The sequence below is a fragment of the Zingiber officinale genome, chromosome 8B, assembly GCF_018446385.1.
Source record: "Zingiber officinale cultivar Zhangliang chromosome 8B, Zo_v1.1, whole genome shotgun sequence".
NCBI classification, from domain to species: domain Eukaryota; kingdom Viridiplantae; phylum Streptophyta; class Magnoliopsida; order Zingiberales; family Zingiberaceae; genus Zingiber; species Zingiber officinale.
This window is the reverse complement of record NC_056001.1, coordinates 5,038,516-5,061,164: the sequence shown is the minus strand read 5'-3', so window position 1 is coordinate 5,061,164 and position 22,649 is coordinate 5,038,516. Positions and strand designations below refer to the sequence as shown.

General features: G+C 48.7%; 1 protein-coding gene across 1 annotated transcript; it reads left to right on the top strand.

The window, feature by feature from the left end:
* Positions 1 to 14,813: 14,813 nt before the first annotated feature.
* Positions 14,814 to 22,144, top strand: LOC122015721 (subtilisin-like protease SBT4.8). The gene is made up of 10 exons (XM_042572744.1): positions 14,814 to 15,098; positions 19,260 to 19,351; positions 19,424 to 19,515; positions 19,601 to 19,838; positions 19,941 to 20,451; positions 20,576 to 20,661; positions 20,752 to 20,961; positions 21,084 to 21,195; positions 21,302 to 21,515; positions 21,618 to 22,144. The coding sequence occupies exons 1-10, from the start codon at positions 14,814 to 14,816 to the stop codon at positions 22,142 to 22,144; spliced, it is 2,367 nt and encodes a 788-aa protein (XP_042428678.1).
* Positions 22,145 to 22,649: the final 505 nt, after the last annotated feature.

Genomic DNA, 22,649 nt, shown 5'->3' with positions numbered 1-22,649 from the left:
ACAATTAAAACTTTCCTTATTTGTTTCCGGAAATTTAAAAATAAAATTTCTTTAAAATCTCTTCATGGTTAATAAAAGGAAATATCTATAATTTTAATTTTATTAACATGTGAATAATTTTAAAGAGAAAATAAAAATCTCTCCAATCTATAAATAAGGAAAGAGATCTAATTCTTCTTTAATCTTTGTAAATCTTTACAAGAGAGATACTTTAATTTTAATTCTCTTTAAATTATATCTACCACATAATAAAAATTAAAATTAAATTTCTTTATTTATTTTGGTCGGCCCTACTAGCTTGGGTTCAAGTTAGGCCGGCCACACTTCATAGGCCAGCCCTAGCTTGTTCCCAAGCTAGCTTGGCCGACCCTGGGTTTAGAAGGTAGGTATAGGTGGGTATAGAACTCTATAAATAAGAGGCTACGATAGGGACCGAGAGGAGGAATTGGTTTTGGTCTCCCGATAAAATTAAGCATCCCGTATTCGCCCCGAACACACAACTTAATTTTACCAATGATAATTCATTCTACTAGAGAACTATCATTGATCTACCGCACCAATCCCAAATTACATTTTTGGGCTCCTTCTTATTATGAGTGTGTTAGTCTCCCTGTGTTTAAGATATCGAATGTCCACTAATTAAGTGAGTCACTGACAACTCATTTAATTAATATCTAAGTCCAAGAGTAGTACCACTCAACCTTATTATCATGTCGGACTAAATCCACCTGCAGGGTTTAACATGACAATCTTTATGAGCTCCTCTTGAGGACATTCTCAACCTAGTATCTCTAGGACACAGTTTCCTTCTATAATCAACAACACACACTATAAGTGATACCATTTCCCAACTTATCGGGCTTATTGATTTATCGAACTAAATCTCACCCATTGATAAATTAAAGAAATAAATATCAAACATATGTGCTTGTTATTATATTAGGATTAAGAGCACACACTTCCATAATAACTGAGGTCTTTGTTCCTTTATAAAGTCAGTATAAAAGAAACGACCTCAAATGGTCCTACTCAATACACTCTGAGTGTACTAGTGTAATTATATAGTCAAGATAAACTAATACCTAATTACACTACGACCTTCTAATGGTTTGTTCCTTTCCATTCTGGTCGTGAGCTACTGTTTATAATTTATAAGGTACTGATAACATCATCTTCTGTCTGTGACACCACATACTATGTTATCTACAATATAAATTAAATGAACAACTACAAACAAATGTAGATAATTAGACCAAATGTGATTCTTTATTCATAATGAATGTTTACAAAGCTTAGGCTTTCAGTATACACTCCAAAAGTGTCACCTGCCAGTCGGGCTGACTTCGAACGGCTCTGTCGATCCCGGTCTATGATCTGTGGTTTGCGCCCCCGAGCCTCCGAATCGCAGACCCGCAGACCGAGCCGTCCCTACACAGCTCTGCCGATCTCGACCTGTATCCTGCGCTTTGTATTTCTCAGCCCTTAACCGCATGCCTTTCCCGGTCCTCAACCGCAGGCCTGTAGATCGGGCCATCTCTAAACAGCTCTGTCGATCCCGACCCGTGACTTGTACCTCGCATGTCGTCTCCCTTCGTTCTCCTACTGCTTTGCCCCTTTGATCAACAAGTCTGTCTGGCCTCTGGCTATCCCCTATGCTCAACTCTGACTGCCCCGTCAACTTGACTATTTGACCGCCAAGTTACCTTGACTATTGACTACCACATCCTCTTGACTTTTGACCACCATATGGCCTTGACCCTTCTCCCCTTTCCTTCTGGGGGCCCTCCATTACCAACCGTATCACAAGCCTCCCCCACAAGTCTAGTCGAAGGAGGACGACAGTCTGACTGACTAGACCTTCGCACATCTCTGTGACCTCAGCATATCTTTGTGACCTCAGCATATCTCTGCGCGCTCTGCTTCCTGCCTCACGCGTCAACCTTTGTGTCGCGTCGCCTGGGCTACCATGCCTCCTTAATAGCTTCGCCAGTTGCTTGGGGTACCGTGCCCACGTAGTTGCTTTGACTTGGCCACCCCTCCTCTTTATAAAGAGCCTTACGGTCATTTCTTTATTCTATCCTTCTTCTGTCACGCCATCCCACTCTCTTTTGCCAACCCACGTTACACCAACTTCTTCCCCACGCGATGCATTCTCCTTTTTCTGAGGAGGTTGATCAACCACCTTCTCAAACGCGGATAGATCAGCTCACCTTACAACTCGCCGAGAAAGAACGTGAACTAGAGCGCGTATCCAAGGATCAAGCTCGTCAGCTAGCTGCCCTGCGCTCCATGGAAGCCCAGTATCGTGTCACAAAGTCTTGCGTGCATGCTGAGAAGGCGAGGAAAGAGGAATGTCAGGCTAACCTGCAGCGCCAACTCAGCCTTCAGGAACGCTTGAAACAAGAGCATGAAGCGGAGTTATCTCTCCTCCGTGCGTATCTTGACGACAAGCAAGACACGATCGCCCGGCAACAAACAGTCATCGACTCCTTACATGCGGAGCTGGCTCGGGCTTTGAACGCTCCTGCGTCTCCGGTTAGCTCTTCACGCGGCAGTGCTCATTCTCCATGACCAATCCCTTCCCCGAGTTAAAGCTGGTCTGGGTGATAACTGTCTCAGTGGCTCTTTTCCCGCAAGCCGTTCCCGCTTGTAGCCTTAGCTGTATCACCTACTTATTGAACCGCGTCGCTGTATTTGTCTATCTGTCCTTTTCCGGCATAGTCTTGCTCAATCTTCATCTAGCAAGCATTCTTAGAACATCTAGCAAGCATTCTTAGAAATTGGCACGTATGTAAGAGACAAGAGTTGCATCATGGCTCATCTTTATGTATGAATTTTGGATAACAAAATTAACATAGTGTTTGAAAATAAAAACTGTAATGAACGTGCAAAACCTGATTTCACAGTTAATATTGGTGCTTTATGGGCGTGGTGGATGGCCTCCCGCATTCCGTGACTCGCATGTTTGCTGTATATTTGCAATTTGCATAAAGGAGCTAAAATAAAGCCAGATGTAGTTAACCTGCTTATCGGCAGACGTCTCGCTCATCGTGAGGCATATCTATCTGCACGGTCGTTAGGCGTGGATGCCGGGTTCGCTTATGATTCTCGTAGGGGAGATGATCTTTGATTCCCGCATGGGAGCCGACCTAGAAGGTCGTTGGGCGTGAGCACAAGACTCACTTTTAATTCTCGCATGGGAGTCGACCAGAAAGGTCGTTGGGCGTGAGAACAGAGCTCACTTATAACTCGCACTGAGGCGAGAGTCTGGGACTACCGACCTAAAAGGTCGTTGGGCGTGAGCATAGGGCTCACTTTTAATTCGCATGAGGGCATGAGAGTCTGGGAAGCGTGAGAACAGAGCTCACTTATAACTTGGCCGAGGCGAGATTCTGGGACTACCGACCTAAAGGTCGTTGGGCGTGAGACAGTGGCTCACTTTAATTCTCGCATGGGAGCCAACCCGAAAGGTCGTGGGCGAGAGAACGAGTCCTTATAACCTCGACCGAGGCGAGAGTTCTGGGACCACCGACCTAAAGGTCAGCATGGAGCACCACTTTAATTCTCGATGGGAGCCACCGTAAAGGTCGCATGTGAGAACAGAGCTCACTTATAACTCGTCAGGCTGAGGCCCATGGCACTACCGACCTAAAGGTCGTTGGACGTGAGCACAAGGCTCACTTTAAATTCTCGATGGGAGCCCCTGAAAGGTCGTTGGGCGTGAGAACAGAGCTCACTTATAACTCGTGACCGAGGCGAGAGTTCGGGACCACCGACCTAAAGGTCAGCGTGGAGCATGGCTCATTTTAATTTCGTGATGGGAGCCGACCTGAAGGTCGCTGGGCGTGAGAACAGAGCTCACTTATAACCTCGTGACCGAGGCGAGAGTTCGGGACCACCGACCTGTGTTGTCGCACGTGAGCATAGGGCTCACTTTAATTCTCTCATGGGAGCCGACCTGAAAGGTGGGCGTGAGAACAGAGCTCACTTATAACTCGTGACCGAGGCGAGAGTTCGGGGATCACCGACCTGTGGCATGAGCATGTGGCTCACTTTAATTCTTGCATGGGAGCCGACCGAAGGTCGCTAGGCGTGAGAACAAAGCTCACTTATAACTCGTGACCAAGCGAGAGTTCTGGGACTCACCGACCTGTCGTTGGGCGTGAGCACGTGGCTCACTTTTAATTCTCGCATGGGAGACGGGAAGGTCGTTGGACGTGAGAACAGAGCTCACTTATAACTCAGACCGAGGCGAGAGTTCTGGGACCACCGACCAAAGGTCGCTGGAGCACAGACTCACTTTTAATTTCAAGATGGGAGCCGACCGAAGGTCGCTGGGCGTGAGAACGAGCTCACTTGTAACTCGTGACCGAGGCGAGAGTTCTGGGACTACCGACCTAAAGGTCGCTGGGAGTGAGCACGGGCTCACTTTAATTCTCGCGATGGGAGCCGACTGAAGGTCGTTGCGTGAGAACAGAGCTCACTTATAACTCAGACCGAGGCGAGAGTCTGGGACTACCGACCTAAAAGGTCGTTGGGCATGAGCACAGAGCTCACTTTTAATTCTCGTGGGAGCCGACCGAAAGGTCGCTGGGCGTGAGAACGAGCTTACTTATAACTCGTGACCGAGACGAGAGTTCTGGGACCACCGACCTAAAGGTCGCATGGAGCACGTGGCTCATTTTAATTCGCGATGGGAGCCGACCTGAAAGGTCGTTAGCGTGAGAACAGAGCTCACTTATAACCTCGACCGAGGCGAGAGTCTGGGACTACCGACCTAAAGGTCGCTGAGCGTGAGCACAGTGGCTCACTTTAATGCTCAGATGGGAGCCGACTGAAGGTCGCTACGTGAGAACAGAGCTCACTTATAACCTGCACTTGAGGCGAGAGTCTGGGACCACCGACCTAAAGGTCGTTGGCATGAGGCTCACTTTTAATTCTCAGATGGGAGCCGACCGTCGTTGGGCGTGAGAACAGAGCTCACTTATAACTCGACCGAGTCGAGAGTCTGGGACAGAAGCGAGATCAAGCGCTCTGAGACCAGTAATGATATTCCGGTCCGAGACCGGTGGCGATGGCGCTGGTCTGAGACCAGTAATGATATTCCGGTCCGAGACCGGTGGCGATGGCGCTGGTCCGAGACCAGTAATGATATTTCCAACGGCGGAGGCATAGACGCATTGCTCTTCTCCGCCTTTATCCGTCTCACCTATACCGACCTCATTGCTGTGGTTGATCTGGTCGTTATTGCTAGCTTTGGGCTTACTCATTCGCGTCACGTTTCTCCCTGCAATGGCGTTATGCATGGTATAGAATAAAGAATAGAGAAGGGAGCGTAAAAACCTTACTCAACCCTTGGGTCACAGTGCCCTCGCAGCTTGTGATGACCCCGCGATTCTCGCGATGCGCTGGGTTAGCTGACCGGATCAGGAGCTGTCTATGCAGAGCTACTTACCTGGATGGTCCGAGCAAGCAATACTCCCATAGGCCCTCTTGATACTCCGCTGATCTGACATTCACTTCAGCTGACCTGCCTTGCCTCATCCGCGACCCTTTTGAATTACCTGGCTTCTGTAGCTTTATGAAACTTCCCGCCTAGCCTCGGGCCTTTCGAGGAGAAATGCATCTTTTGTAGGCCACGCCCCTTCATGATTGCCTTACCATGTCAATTCTTAATGCGCTTCTTCTCGCTATGACACCTGTCCGACGCCTTTACGGCGCACGGCTCCTGACGCCAGCTTCTGACCCTTTTTTGCACCCTTCGGCGCTTACTTCCTATCAGACGGCGCTGGGCGTGCTACCCAAAAAGATACTTGGCTCGACTATCGATGTGTCCTAGGAATGAATGGACTTTATAAACCCTAAGAGCAGTCCGCCGTCTTCACTTCGACGCTTCGCTATCCTCTTCCTCTCGTTCGTGACCGTCTCTGGTAGTGCAGCTTCTCATCCTCCTACTTGCGCCCGACCTGTAACCCCTCTTGTCTTCATCCCCCTCACCTGCTTACTCCTCGTAATCATGGATGGTAAGGAACTCTTCTGGTATTCACGTTACATCTCCGATTTAGACCCTCACGACCTGTCTTCACTGCAATCCAACTTGGGGCTAGGCGCTGCATATGAGTTTCGTCTTCCCTCGCCAGATGAATATCCTTCTTATCCTCCCGGAGGGTTTATCACTGTTTTTAGGGATCAAATCTTAGGCGGTCTTCGCTTTCCTTTGCATCCTTTTTTCTCCGAGTTGAGTCAGTATTGCGGTATTGGTATCTCTCAGTTTGACCCCAATGTATTCCGAGCTGTCTGCGGAACCATCATCTTGTGTCGCATTTATCAAATTCCCTTGATCGCTAGACTATTCCATCACTTCTATTCCTTCCGGCGGGCTGAAGGGGGGTATTCAACGTTCAGGCCAAGCCGGGTCATAAGTTTTTTGATGACTTACCTTCTTCCAATAAAGGCTGGAGATCTCGCTTTTTCTTCCTTAAGCCCCCTGCCCCCTTAACCGGGCCTTCTCAATGGCTCTCTCTCCTCGCTTCGGACTTCCCCTCGCATGTCCATGAACCTGCCTGCTCCGCAGCTGCGGACAAGCTGAAAGGTGTTGTTGTTCGCCTGTCTGTGCTGATGCTAGAAGGCATTTTGCACGCTTTTGGTCTTAGCCCTGTTTCCACGGAAATCGGAGCTCCTTTTGGTAAGTTATTTTTTTCTTGTGTATACTGCTCTTCGCTAACTGAGGTGCTTTTTCCTCTTATATTTGTTGTGGCTTCCCTCCTTCGTTCTTTCGCCTGTCAAGAGACACCCTCGGTGGGCGTTCTGCAAGCTCTGAACGAAGAGCTGACGCAAGGTCTACCTTCTGATCTTGCCGTCGCCGCCGGTCCGCAGCTTTCGGAACCCCGGACTTCTGATGCGGAGGACGCCCCGCTGCTTATTGAGCCACCTGCTCTCAACCCTGCAGACTCAGCCCTACCCCGCATCTCTGATCAACCTACGGCTGAGACCTCGCCCGTAGGACAAGTGCCTTCTCTCCCTCCAACTATGAAGCTGCGCCTGACACGCAAGGGCAAAAGGACGGCCCCGGTCACCGCGACTTCTCTTCCACCTCTTCGCCGCCAACGTGTGACGGTTATCTCTTCCCCCTCCAGGTCCTCGGATACGAGCTCGGTCCAGGAGACAAGCTTGGCCCAGGAGAAGGCCTGTGATCTGGAAGTGGCAGACCCGCCGTTGGACCTGACAGCTCCGGTACCAATCCAGAGTGTATTACCTGTCCCGCTTTCGTCCTCTGGCGATCATCCCCTGGACTTACTGGCTCCCTCAGCCTCCCCTCTTCTCGTGCCCACGAGCTCCGCCGCGCCAAATCTGGAACTGCCTTCCGCGGACCTAGCCTTTGAGGCTTCCTGGAGGCTTCCCTCAGAGATCGACCCGGCCTATGCACCCGCTGCCGACCTATCTTCCATCTTAGGCAGGGTCGATTTCTACGGGGATTTGGCTACCTCCTGGCAGTCAGCCAATCGCCAATTCTGGGGGAGCAGTTCCCCTTTGGAGGCCTTTGATCAAATTGCTCGTTCCTTGGTGGCGGTAAGCTCTTTCTTTTTCTTCTTCTGGGTATTCATACCTTAATATAACCCCCTTTCCCTCCTATGGCCACTTACAGACCTGTTCCGCGAGTCTGAGTGTTGTTCAGCGAGCGGCCGAGCTTCAACGGGAGAACGCGGTGCTCAAGGCACGTCTTCAGGAACTAGAGCACCCTGCGGCTTCCTCAGCTCCTTCTGAGCCTTCTCTTGGAATCTTGGATGCTTATCTGCGTGCCGCCGAGGAGTCTGCGGCCTCTGCTCGGGCCATTTCCCATGCCGCCTTCGATAAACTTCAACAGTTGGAGGCGACTTTGAAGACGAGTGAGTCTTCCTTGGCTTCTGAAGCGGATCGTCATCAAGCAACGGTTTCTGAGCTGAAAGCCAAAGAGGCAGAGATGCTCTCCCAATCAGAGGAGTTGACGCTGCTACGGCAAGGTCAGGAGCTCTTGCAAATGGGGTTGGCCCATGCCCAGGCCCTGGCTAGTGCCGCCGCTAGCCGGGAAGCAACCATGCGGACTCAGTGGGAAGCTTGCCAAGCCACTCTCCAATCCTTGCAAGCGGAGTTATCGAAGGCCCAGGAAGCAGTGTCTCAAGGCCAGAGTGATTTATCCGTGGCCCGCGCCGAGGTTGCCGAGAACAAGAACAGTTTGGAAGTGTACCGAGCTGGCGAATCAGAGCGGCTAAAGGCGTACAGACTGGCCTACGTCCGCTCTTCCTTCTTCCTCCATAAGCTGGGACGCTGGATGGTCTTGTTGCTCTGTCATGGGGCCGCTGGTGGGGTTAGGCAGGCCTTCGAGCAAGGCTTCCTACGCTCGGCACCTCCTGTCATCTTCTTAGACACAGCTCGCCTAACCAGGAAATTACCGCAGGAAACCTTCCCTTCCTTCAAAGCGGATGAGGGGCTTTTCCTCTTGGAGGCTCCTCCCCTTGCGGCCGATCAGGCTCCCATGGATGTTTCTGCCCGGGCTCTTCCTGCTGCTGTTCCTGAAGCGTCTGCGGATCCTGCATCTCTCCCCATAGTGCTGGCCGACCCCGTACTCCTTCCGCTGGCCTCCGCTGATTCTGCGCCCTCTTCCCCGGATGTCGTATGATTGGCGATATGTTGTAATGTTCACCTTTTATGTGTTGATGCTGAACCTTCCGCGATTGTACTTATTCGCGTGGTCTTACTGAACTTTGGATGGTTGTACTTAGCTTGCCCTTGCTTATTTTGCCTTTGATACGTCGCTCTCCTCCCAATAGTCGCTTTTATACCGAGCCTGGTGAGGGCCAGCTTTTACTTTTTGTCTTTGACGCATGTCCATGAAGCTCGCTGATTTGCTCCACCTTTCTTTCTGATGGTCGCTTCCGCCCACTTTTGTCCTTACGAGGCAATCACTTGTTCAGCGAAAAGTTGGCTGAACTGAGTGTGCCCCCTTTCCCCCTTTTTTCTCTTTCCTCTTTTTTAGTACCTCATGAGGCCCCTCGTACCTCGAACCTTTGCCTTTCTTATAATGCCCTCTGGTTATATTCTCGAGGCTCATCGCAGAGCGCTCCCTGTTTATTTTCGCTCCTGTATCCACCATCCGTTGTTAACGTACGAAAATATCCTTCCTCCACCATACCTATAAGTATCTTCTTCCTCTCTCCCTTCTGTTATGCTTCGCCATCACCACGGAGCACTCAAACGCCGCCGCCGCCGACTGACTTTGTCCGAGATCGCGCCGCGCTCCTTCCTTTTTTCCCAGCCTCCTCTTTTCGTTTATTCCTTCTACCCCCTGAGATAATCTCCCTTGCAATGACCTCTCTTTCTTGGGTTTCCTTGTTGGCGGAGCATTTCCCAGGCGCTTCAACTTTCGCTGAGTTGGATTGGGATGACCTACGGTACACTTACGAAATCCCCACTAGCTTTCGCCCCATCATCCCTACTGGTGTGAACTTGTACTTCGATCCTCCGCCGGGTTCTTGTACCTTCTTCACTGAGCAATTTGTATCTGACCTTCGTCTACCCCCGCATCCTTTTCTGTCTGGAGTATGCCGCTACTTTAAGATCCCCTTAGGTCAGCTAACTCCCAATTCCATAAAGATTTTGTGTGGCTTCGTAATACTCTGCGAAGTTTGCGAGGTTTCCTGGTCCGCTCCCCTCTTTCACTGCTTCTTTGCCCTTGCTCGGCATGCCGACGGTCTTTTTGACTTCCAAGCTCGCAGTCATACCGCTTTCTTCTCTCCTCTTCCTCCTCCCAGTGCTAACCGGAGGAAAAAAATTCTTTTTTCTCCGATTTCCCGAAGAAGTAGACTGGCCTCTGCGATGACAATCTGCGCTGCCTCTGACTCCGGTGTTGGAAGACTTCCATATGGACCTTCCTTATACTGTGGCTGCGTCCCGCATGGAGGATTGGCCCTTGAATCTGACCAGATTGCTATCTGAGGACCTACTTTCCTTTTTCCGGTTGAGCCTCGTTTCCTCTGAAACACCGCGCTCCTTAGGTAAGTTCAAGCTGAACCCCCTTCCCCCGCTTTCGACAATTTTCTTCGTGAGAATGACCTTTCGTATTGGTGCCTACAGCGGAGGTTCTGCATCGCGCCTCAGAGGTTCTGCCTCTGCCCCTCGATGACCTGGAAATACTGCGGCGAGGTCGGGCAATCTTGGAGAGGAGGTCGCTCCCTCATCTTGGATCCACCTCATTTGGGGCAACGACCCAGCCTGCTCCCAGCCCTGCCTCACACGCCGCTTCTCCTTCGCCTGCCGCCTCGAGCCGAGGTCGGGGTCGTGATCAAGCTGCTTGCCCGGCCAGACGTGTTTTCCGAGGAGCCTTTCGGGCCTCCAGACGTGGTCGCGCCGCCCTTCATCGCGCAGGTCGAGGCTCATCTGGTCAAGACGCCCCAGACCGGGGTGCTGCAGCCTTTTCACAGGGCGAGCCCCGTTCTGATGATTCTGACCCTGACGACCAGCCCTTGCTTCATAGACGGCGTCGAAGACCAGGTCTGACTTCATAAATGCTTGATTCTGTTCCTTATACTACCACATTGCCCCTTGCTGCCGTCGTGGCTGGCTCTGACATCACTTCCCTCTTTATTTTTGTTTTCTTTATCTGGCAGCCTCTCCCAACCCCTACAGGGGACGACCAGCTGCGTTCCGCTCTGCCCCTACTCCCGTCGTGGAAGACAGTTCAGATGAGCATCCTGCCACAGCGCCAACGGAGCCCGTTCCCGAGCCAACTCCTGCTCCTGCTTCTGACGCAAGCCCTTCTCGACCTTCCTCCTCCGCCCGCCATCGTTATAGGACCACCATCCCCTCTGAAGCTGCTCTAGCTCGGCGGCATGACGCCCCCACGAGCCTTCTGATGATGAAAGGCTGCCTCGGCAGTTTGTGGGCAGAGAGCATGAATCAAATGGGTAGCGCGCCGCCATTAGTCCAGATGGACAGGTTCTCGAAGTCCTGGGCTAAAGTACGTACTCCTCACCTTACACTTGCTATTATATTGCCTTAACTGAAGGTTATATCTTTCGTCCAGACTCACGCAGAATCTTTGGTGCTGAACCAATCTTTCCACAACCTCCATCATGAAAGCAAAGAACTCCGGGAGAGAGTCTCCGAATTAGAGCTGCAACTTAATGACCCCGCCCAAGCCAGCCATGCATTGCGAGCAGAAATCCAAGCCTTAACTAATCAGACCGATCGGCAGAAACGGTCCCTGACACAGGTCAAAAATGAGCTCCGAGCTATAAGAGAGGAGAGAGCTGCATCTGAGGCGGGGTATCAGCAACAACTAGCCCACCAAGCTTAGGAGATACAGTCCAAAGATACCCTTCTGCAGGAGAGGAGCGAGAAATTGGAGGTTCAGGCAGCTCAACTGCAGACTCAAGTAGCTGAACTGAGGGCTCTGAAAGCAGAACTATCCCAGTCTCGAGCGGCTTTGACGGGAGTATCCACCGCCTTGGCCGTCTATCAAGAAGGAGAGGAGGATCGTTGCCTGCGAAGTCGAATGTCTTATCTGACCTCTCCCGAATTTTTATCCCAGGCTGGGGCACGCTTCTCCGCGACCATACCATACACGGCGGCCGGGGTTATCCGACAGCTGCACGCGCAGGACTTCTTGAGCTCCATCCCCGCAGACTTTTTGGATCGCGATCAAATCATTCAAGGCTTTCCGGATGATATTTTTGCTCCTTTCAAATGATCTGTACCAACTGCTTAAACTGATGAAATTTTTACATGTACATACGTATCTTTGAGTTTTGGCTTGACTACCATGCTATCTCTAGCCCCCTCGGCCGACCTGGCTTACAGCAACAGGGTTGGCATCCCTCACACTCGATAAGGCTGTAGGTAGTTAGCACTCCAAGGTCGGTCTAGCTTCCTTCCTTGAGCGTCTTGCAAATAATAGGCCCCCGACGCCAACTTCTTGACAACTTTGTAAGGTCCGTCCCATTGAGGCGCCAACTTTGTCACTTCCCCCAAGGGTTTCACCTGCTTCCAGACCAGGTCACCTTCTCCGAAGAAACGAGGGATCACCCTTCTATTATAGATCTGTCTCATCCTCTGTCTATAGGCTTCCAGCCTAGCAGCTGTTTGCTCGCGAATTTCGCTGATGAAATCTAGTTCGGCCAGCCGTCGTTCCGTGTTCCCCTCGTACATCATTCTCCTGACGGATGGTATCCCGACCTCCAGAGGCACCACTGCTTCATTGCCATATACCAAGTGGAAAGGTGTCAGACCTGTGCTCTCTCGGGGTGTCGTACGATAAGCCCACAAAATGCTCGGCAGTTCGTCCACCCAACTGCCCCCCATATGATCCAGCTTGACCTTGAGCCCTCGCACTATTTCCCGATTGACCACCTCTGTCTGACCATTGCTCTGAGGGTGCGCCACCGAAGTCAAGGCCTGCGTTATGCCGAACCCCTTGCACCAATTTTGTATTTTGCGTCCTTGGAATTGTCTGCCATTGTCCGACACCAATTTGTGAGGTAAGCCGAATCTGCAAAAGATATTCTTCCATAAGAATTGGATCACCGCATCTTCAGTGATTTTGGCCAGAGCTTCCGCTTCCACCCACTTAGAGAAGTAATCTACTGCTACGAGCAAAAAACGTCTTTGCCCCGTAGCCATCGGGAAAGGTCCTACGATATCCATACCCCACTGGTCAAACGGGCAAGACACTATAGAAGTTCTCAGCTATAAGGCAGGTCTGTCTGGGCTTTAAGGCAGGTCTGTGCTATAGATCTGTCAAGTACCCAAGTAGGCCAGAAATACCCGGCCAGTAGTACTTTCCGAGCCAGCGTTCTTCCACCTGCGTGATTGCCACAACACCCCAAGTGTATCTCCCGCAAGGCCTGGTCTGCTTCTTCCATATTCAGGCACTTGAGCAGAGGTCTGGAGAAAGACCTTTTGTACAGTTGGTCTCCAATCATAACATAAGAATGAGCCTGTCTCCTGAGCATGCGTGCCTCTTCTAAGTTGGTAGGTACAATTCCTTGCTGGAGGAAACTTACTATGGGCGCCCTCCAATCAATTACTCCTTCCAGGTTATTTTGTAGGTCTATCTGGGCTATAAGGAAGGTCTGCGCTATAGATCTGTCAAGTACCCAAGTAGTCAGGGAGCTGGCCATTTTAGCTAGTTCATCCGCCCTTTCATTTTCAGCCCTGGGAATCTTAGTGACTGTGACTTCTTTAAACTCTTCCTTCATCTTTTCATAGGCTTCCTTGTAAACTTGCATCTTTTCGTTGTTTGTCTCAAAATGTCCGGTCACCTGTTGAGTTACTAGCTGTGAATCTGAGTATATCATGACTCGGCTTGCCCCCACATGTCGAACTGCTTACAGGCCCGCTAATAGGGTTTCATATTCTGCCTCATTGTTGGTAGCTCTGAAATTGAGCCGTACAGCTAGCTGCATAATGTCTCCCTGCGGGGATATTAGAAGTACACCTACACCACTCCCACGATGGGTAGCCGACCCATCGACGTAAACTTTCCAAACCTCCTCTGAATCCGCTTGATAAACCACTGTCAAGAAATCCGCCAGGGCTTGCGCCTTGATCGCGGTTCGGGGCTGATATTGTATATCATATTCCCCGAGCTCGGTTGCCCATATGATAAGCCGACCCGCTACCAACACCTTGGTAAGAGCTCGACCCATTGTACTGTTTGTCAGGACAGTGATGGGATGCGCCAAAAAATACGGTCGGAGGCGTCGAGCCATGAGGACAAGTCCGTAGACCAACTTTTCCAGGGTCGTGTACCGAGACTCTGCCCCCTTTAATAGATGGATGAAAAAATACACTGGCCATTGTACATTATCCTGCTCTTTAACTAGCACGGCTCCCACGGCCTCAGGGGTGGCCGATAAATAGACCCAGAGGGGTTCTCCAACAACAGGCTTGAACAACGCTGGTAAAGACTCCAAGTATTTCTTTAGCTCCTCAAAGGCCTGTGTGCACTCCTCCGTCCACTGAAACTTGGCTGCCTTCCTGAGTACTTTGAAGAAGGGAGCGGCTCGATCTGCAGATCTGGAGATGAATCGGGACAGCGCCGTTATCCTGCCGACCAGCTTCTGCGTTTCCTTCAGATTCTGAGGGATCTGCATGTTCCGGAGTGCTTGCACCTTCTCAAGATTGACTTCTATCCCTCGTTCGGTCACCAGATAGCCCATAAACTTTCCTCCTTTGGCCCCGAACAGACATTTCAGGGGATTCAGCTTTACATCATATTGCCTCAGAGTCCCACAGGTTTCTTCTATATCTTTTATTAGGCTGGACGCCTGGGGGGACTTGATTAAGATGTCATCTACATAGACCTCCACATTCCGCCCGATCTGACTCCGAAAGATTTTGTCCATCATCCTTTGGTAGGTAGCCCCAGCATTCCTGAGTCCGAACGGCATGACCGTGTAGCAGAAAGTACCATCAGCCGTTATGAATCTAACATTCTCCTGATCCTCCCTGGCCAAGGGTATCTGATGATATCCTTGATAAGCGTCCATCATGCATATCCTCTCACAGCCAGCAGTTGAATCCACCATCTGATCGATCCGCGGGAGAGGATAACAGTCTTTGGGGGTGGCTTTGTTGAGGTCGCGAAAGTCGATGCACACCCTCCACTTGTTATTAGGCTTCTTCACCAACACCACGTTAGAAAGCCAGGACGGGAATTGCACCTCCCGAACATGTCCTGCCTTCTTGAGCTGATCTACTTCAGCTCGGATAATTTTATTTTGGTCAGCAGAGAAATTTCTCTTCTTCTGCTTGACTGGCTGGGCTTCGGGCATCAGATGCAGCTTGTGCTCGGCTATCTCTGGTTTGATTCCGGGCAGTTCTTCCGGGGACCAAGCAAAGACGTCTCTGTTGCGGATCAGACACTGTATCAGCTCCGTCTTAAGCTCCGGCGGCAGGTCACTAGCAATGCAAGTGATGCTCTCTGCTCTGTCAGGATGCAACTGAATATCTTCGCAGGAGATAGGCTCTTCGGCAATAGGCAGAGGCTCTTCCTGGATAGCGTGTACACCACCATCCTGAGTCCGCCGGCTCTTGCGCGCCTCCACCCGGACCATATCGATGTAGCAGCTCCGAGACACCTTCTGCTCTCCCTTGACTTCTCCGACCCGCTCGCCGACCGGGAACTTGATCTTCTGGTGAAAAGTGAAGACGGCAGCCCGGAACTCATGCAGAGCTGGCCTTCCCAGGATGACGTTGTAGGAGGAAGGCGAATCCACCACAATAAAGGTGCTCCTCCGGGTGCGCACCAGTGGTTCAGTGCCCATGGAGATGGCCAGTTTGATCTGACCCATGGGCTTGACTTCGTTACCTGTGAACCCATACAAGGAAGTGGTTACGGGTTGGAGCTCAGCGGCATCAATTTGCTTCTCCTCGAACGCAGCTCTGAATAAAATATTGACCGAGCTCCCGGTATCCACAAAGACTCGAACCACTCGGCTGTTAGCAATAACGACCTTGATTATGAGGGCGTCTGTCAGGCGCCTCCACCTCCGTGTCTTGAGGCCCAAAGTCGATACAGGTTGAGGCCTCGTGGTCGCATCCCACTTCCCACATACAACCGAACGTGTGACTTACGGGCTCATCCCGAGTCTCCGCTTGGCCTCCGAATCATACCGATCTCCGCACAGAAGCATTGGTCTGCTTCTCAGCATCTCTCGGTCTTCCCGAGGCCGCCTTGGTTAGATGCGGCTAGGTCGGATCGGGTCGACGAGCACGCCCCGCCCGCCCGCTCCTCCTCCATCCTCTCGGCGCTAACTCCGGGGACTCGCCGCAGCCTCCGGAATCACGAGCGAATTGGAAGCAGTTACTGATATGCGTCCTGGACCGATGATATGTGCAATATGGTGCCCCTGGTCCAGTCTGGTGCGATATAGCAAGAACTCATGAGCTGGTCTAACTCCACCGAGCGGGCCGAGGGGCCTGCTGACCGCTACTGAAGGGTCGAGCTGGTCATGTGCTTCCTTTCGTGCCGGTTGCCCGAGCCACCGCCCTTTCGCCTTCCGCCTAGCGGCTCGCGCTTCTTCCACCTTGATGTAGCAAGACGCTTTCTCCACCATATCGTCAAAGCTTCGGGCGGGGTTTTGATGAGGTCCTGAAGAATTCCCCTTCTCGCAATAAGGCGCTCATCAATATTTCCGAGGTGGCGGAGGGGACGTCATTGGCCACCGATGAACCGGTTGATGTAGCTTCGCAAGGGCTCGGTCGGATCCTGCTTGAGAGCAAAAAGACAGTGGTCGGTTTTTTGATACTTACGACTACTGGCGAACCGGCGTAGGAAGGCCGCTTTGAAATCCATGAAGCGATTGATGGACTCGGGGCAATCCATCGAACCACTTCTACCGATCCGGACAGGTGTGTAGGAACACTTCAGATTCGACAAAGATCGTCAGATTGATACAAGATAGCGCGCTTTGAACTTCCTCGTGTGCTCTTCCGATCCTTGCTCCCATCGTATTCTCCAATGTTCGGGGCTCGATACCCTTGGTAGGCTTTCCCTCGGGATCCGAGCCGAGAAGGGTACCTTGTCATCCGGATCTGGCAGATCTTTGGCAAGGATTATAGCTTTTCCCTTCCTGAATCCCGAGGTGGATGTAGAGAGCTTTCCACCGACGCCGGTGGCTCCTCTTTCTTCGGACTATGCTCACGAGGCTCGATGATAGTTGCGGCGAGGCTCTCGGAAAGAGGCACGGGGGGCTTCCTTTCTTTGGACTGTGCTCACGAGGTTCTTTGACGCTTCAGGTGCTAGGCGAGGCCGTGAAACTGCTCCTTGCTTTTGAGGCGGCTTGCTTTCGACCTCCTTGAAGAGCTCGACTCCCCGCGTCATGGTCACGTTGATCCTCCCGCTAGAGCTCACCGAGTCCTCCATCTTCACGCCCGGATCAGTCAGGTTTCCCAGACGGCGCCAATTTGATCCCGTCCGAAGCTGAGTCGGACGGAGGTGGTCGCGGTGGCCGGGTTGTTGACGGAAAGTCGAGGTGATTCGGCCCCACGGTGGTCGACGCCGCAGGACCTCGCGACACTCGCACAATCCCCCTCACGTTAGAGACCAAAACCCGTGGAAAAGTCCCTGACTGACCTCCGACGCTCAAGTCAGGTGATTTTTCCCCAGAAAAAGTAGAGAGAGACTCAAAAAACGACTGAAAGCGAAAAGTTGTGGCCAAAGTGACGAGGGAGTGTGTGCGCGTACCTGCATACCAAGGATCTCCTTCTTTTTATGCATTCCCCCCTTCTAGAACCTGCAACCCTGTCAGAAAACGTTAGACGCTGGGCTTTGTCCTGTAGGCCCTGACACCTGTCGTGCTGCTATTGGTCGTGAAAGCATCTTCTTGTTTAGGAACCTCCGCCTTTGCACATGAGTTTTGTCTTGTAGTGGAGGACAGATGACAGGCTGCTACTGGTTATGAGGGCATCTCTTCGTTTTAGGAACCTCCGCCTTCGCACGCATCATTAGTATGTAATGATTATCCCTGATGGACCATTGAGATTCTCCAACCCCCGCACTGCTTATTTCATCCGCGCCGTTGTGACCTGCACCTGCCTCGCATCTTCCGATTGGCTCTAGCCTCTAAGTGTCACCTGCCAGTCGGGCTGACTTCGAACGGCTCTGTCGATCCCGGTCTATGATCTGTGGTTTACACCCCCGAGCCTCCGAATCGCAGACCCACAGACCGAGCCGTCCCTACACAGCTCTGCCGATCTCGACCTGTATCCTGCGCTTTGTATTTCTCGGCCCTTAACCGCAGGCCTTTCCCGGTCCTCAACCGCATGCCTGTAGATCGAACCATCTCTAAACAGCTCTGTCGATCCCGACCCGTGACTTGTACCTCGCCTGTCGTCTCCCTTCGTTCTCCTACTGCTTTACCCCTTTGATCAACAAGTCTGTCTGGCCTCTGGCTATCCCCTATGCTCAACTCTGACTGTCCCGTCAGCTTGACTATTTGATCGCCAAGTTGCCTTGACTATTGACTGCCACATTCTCTTGACTTTTGACCATCATATGGCCTTGACCCTTCTCCCCTTTCCTTCTGAGGCCCCTCCATTACCAATCGTATCAATAATAATAAAATCTACGGATCCTTGTCTATCATCATACAAGTTGATAAGGTTAAAGATAGATCTTACCAAACATATGGAGATACGATAAATCTACGCAACTCCAAGAACTGACCTGTCAATTAAAAGATTTTGATTCGTTTTTTTGTCAATTAAAAGATTTTAATTTTTTTTTTCAAAAAACAATAAAGATTGGTATTCAGTCTTATTTTTGTTTCTTTGACTCCGTACTCGATCATATTTTTGTTTCTTTCTGGTAGTAGTGTCATGCATATATCACCTAATTCTAATATATATATTTAATAATAAAAAAACGGGTTGGGTCATATCTAAGGATAGCCCTTTAATAGATCCGTCCATGTTTATAAGAGAAAATTTTATTATAGAAATTAATTAAAAAAAAAAAAAAGAAGAGTTAGTAGTGTCCTAGGCCTCCTAGGTACATATCTTTTGTTTCATTAATAAACATTAATATATTTATAAAAAAATCATGAATAAAAAATCTTAATATTTAAAAGTTATCTTAATATAATTATAATAATAAATAATTATATTTACTGAACAAAATTTTTTTACAGATATTTTAAAATATTTTATTAGCCAAAGTTTAATATGATTATCAATTAAATTTAATATAATTACTAGTTAAATTTTTATATCTGCAAAATTCCTTTTCAGGATAAAAAATTAAAAATATCAGTCAAAATTTATTTTGATTATGAAAAATTTTAATTATCAATTAAAATTATTTTTATTGATATTTTTAAATATTTTATTGGTTAAAATTATATTTGTTGAGTAAATTATCTGTAAAATTTATTATAGCCACTAAAATTTTACCAATAATCATTTCTATTCTAGCAATGACAGTGTATAATCCATGTTGTCCATTGATCCTAAACTCTCCATTAGTTGGCATCCATTATAAAATTCCATGTATCTTAGTAGAAATTTACAAAAACTCATAGGATAAGAAGAGTAATGACTTCTCTACTATCACATCTGGTAGCTCTTGCATTTTTCATATCCTTTATTCTTTTATTTTCGTCAGCATCTTCAAATGAAGAAAGAAAGGTGATTCCGAAGTTTGTAAATTTGCATTTTGAAAAAATGTTCTTTAATCTGTATTATTACAATTAATATTACCATACATGAATGTCATTCTGCAGGTATATATTGTGTATATGGGAGCTCAACACTCATCTCAGTACCCAACCTATGAACTCCATCTTAATTTGCTTAAAGAAATTTTTGTGAACTGGTAATAAATTGATGTATATATAAATATTATCTATTTTGTCAAATTCTGAGACTAAAACAATTGATAATGCAGCTCGCCTAGTGAGTCTTTGGTGTATAGTTACCAGAGGAGTTTTAGTGGATTTGCTGCCAAACTTTCTATAGACGAGGCAGAAAAATTGAACGGTATAATTTTCATTGGAGGGAATAGTTTGAATTGTAGATATGTTATAAATTAATTACAATTCAACACGAATTAATTATACTGCAGACATGGAGGGAATAGTTTCAGTGTTTCCTAGTAAAACCCTGAAGCTTCGCACGACGAGATCATGGGATTTCCTTAACTTATCGCAGAGAGTAAACAGGAATCTTACACTGGAAAGTGACATCATCATTGGAATGATTGATACCGGAATCTGGCCGGAATCTAAATCCTTCAGCGGTCAGGGATTGAGACCTCCACCGAGGAAATGGAAGGGTGCTTGCGTAAATATGACATGCAACAAGTATGTCCATAAAATACGATTATTTAAGTTATATATAATTGTTTGAGTCGATTTAAAGCTGTGACTAATATATATTTATGATTGATTGAATTATTAATTAAGTAAAATCATCGGGGCGCGCTATTACAATAGCTTAGGCGATTACATGTTTAGCGAGCCATCGCCACGTGACTTTCAAGGTCATGGGACTCACACAGCTTCCATCGCTGCCGGTCGAACAGTCTCCCATGCCAGCCTCTACGGCCTCGCCAAGGGCATGGCTAGGGGGGCCGTGCCGTCAGCGAGGCTCGCGGTGTACAAGGTGTGTTGGTGGTTCGGGTGCACCGATCAAGACATCTTGGCGGCATTTGACGATGCAATCTCCGACGGTGTTGACATCATCTCCCTGTCTGTCGCCTATGCCATCGCCGCGGATTACTTCCAAGACTCGATAGCGATTGGCGCCTTCCATGCCATGGCAAACGGGATTTTGACGTCGACAGCCGCAGGGAATGCAGGGCCATACCGTGGCACGGTCAGCAACGTGGCACCGTGGACGTTGGTGGCGGCGGCGAGCAGCATCGATAGGCACATCATTGACAAGGTGGTCACCGGAAATCATGTGTCCACTTTGGTGAGTCATCAATTAGTCAATTTAATGATAATGCAAAAAACTTGTGTTAATACGTAGTCTTATTTATGCGTTATCATGTTGAATGAAAATAAGGAATTATTATTAATTTTGGGGGAAAATGCAGGGAGCTTCTGTGAACACGTTTGCGACAAAAAATAGGGATGATCATCCCTTGATCTACATGCAGGGAAATGCAACTATTTTACCAGGGTATGAAGATAATGCTATATATCTTCTCTTCGTAGCTAGATGCGGAATGATATATTCAATAATTCTCAAACTTGTCAATTGCTGTTTTAGGGATTGCACTGCTTTGCCAGATATAAACATGGTGAAAGGGAAGATTGTTCTCTGCAAGTACTTCTATGACGAAATTTTTAGTACAGGCATTAAAGGATTGATATTTATAGATGACTCTTCACTTGACGTTTCCTTCATATACCCAGTTCCAGTCATTACAGTCAGTTCCGTGGATGGGTTAAACCTTTTGAACTACATAAACAACACTAAGTGAGTGTTTATATTATATATATATATCTTTTAGCTATTTTAATTGCCACCGTTTATAATATTTTGTAAATAGAAATCGTAGGTAGTAGTATTAATCCATGCATATATATGATCTTGGCCAGAAATCCTGTGGCTAACATCCACAAAAGTGAAGAAGTTTTTGACTCCGAGGCTCCCCTGGTTGCTTCGTTCTCATCGAGAGGCCCAAACACCATCACCCCTGACATCCTGAAGGTCATTAGTTCATCATTCAGTTCGATTATTTTGACATATATATATATTTTTAAGGGATTTAATTAATTGTATAGCAATTTGGAAATGTTTGTGTTTGCATATGCAGCCTGATATAAGTGCTCCAGGAATTGACATTTTGGCCGCCTGGTCACGGGTTGCACCAGTGTCAGGCATCATCAACGACACAAGGGTCGTAAAGTACAACATAATCTCGGGCACTTCCATGGCTTGTCCCCACGTAACCGGCGTCGCCGCCTACGTCAAGTCTTTCCACCCAAATTGGTCGCCGGCAGCCATCATGTCGGCGCTCATGACGACAGGTCTCATGACTAAGCATTATATAATATACCTTTGTTCTTCAACCCTGTTTTTTGAAGCTAGCGAAATTTCTCATTTTAATTTGTCGTCCATGCTTTATACAGCCAAACCGATGTATCCTTCGGCCCGCCAAGACGAATTATCGTATGGAGCCGGGCAACTGAACCCGGTGAAGGCCGTCGACCCAGGTCTTGTCTATGACGCTGGTGCCAGTGACTACGTGCAAATGCTCTGTAACTCGGCCTACAACGAAACCATGATCAAGATGGTCACCGGCGACGCCAGTTCCTGCTCTGGCAGCAGCAAAGGAACGGCGAGGGATCTCAATTACCCTTCCATGGCCTTACATGTTCAGTCCGGCAAAGCCTTCGCCGCGAAGTTCTTGAGAACAGTGACCAACGTCGGCGGCGCCCGACGCTGCAGGTACAAGGCGGAGGTCTGGGCTGATCACAGACTTAATGTGGCAGTGAATCCTAGTAAGTTGAAGTTTTCGGAGTTGAAGGAGAAGAGACAGTTCACTGTGTCGGTTTCAGGCGGGCCATTGCCAGGGAACTCAACAGCGCCGGCGACGGTCATTTGGTCGGACGGGGAGCATCAAGTGAGGAGTGTGATGGTTGTCTACACGGATTAGACAGATTGCTCATTTTGATTGATCAATGACAATGTACAAGAAAATATTATATTACAATACTATTTTTTCAATGTAAACTATTGTGTATGATTGAGAATTATATTACAATTCTATGTTCTGTTTTGAAAATGACGTTTTTATAAATATTCTATGATTTTTCTGGAATTTTAGGATATTTTTACAGAATTTTTAGAGTAACGGAAGTAGCAAAAACAAATAGAAAACCAAAACGGTCTAATCAGGAATCGAACCCGGGACCTCTCGGGTCCACTAAACCTTTAGACCACTTAAGTAACCAGTTGAACCCAGCAGGGCTGTGCTGAAAGAAAGGGGAGTCAATTATATTTATATTTAAGTTGGGCCGAGTTACCCACTTAATATAAATAGAAAATTTAAGTGGAGTTTGGTTTATTTTTAATTGGTTCGGCAATTTCTCCTCCTCACCCTAACCTCACGCCGCACCTCTCCCTCTTCTTCTTCCTCTCGGCGCCAATCCTAGAGTTCC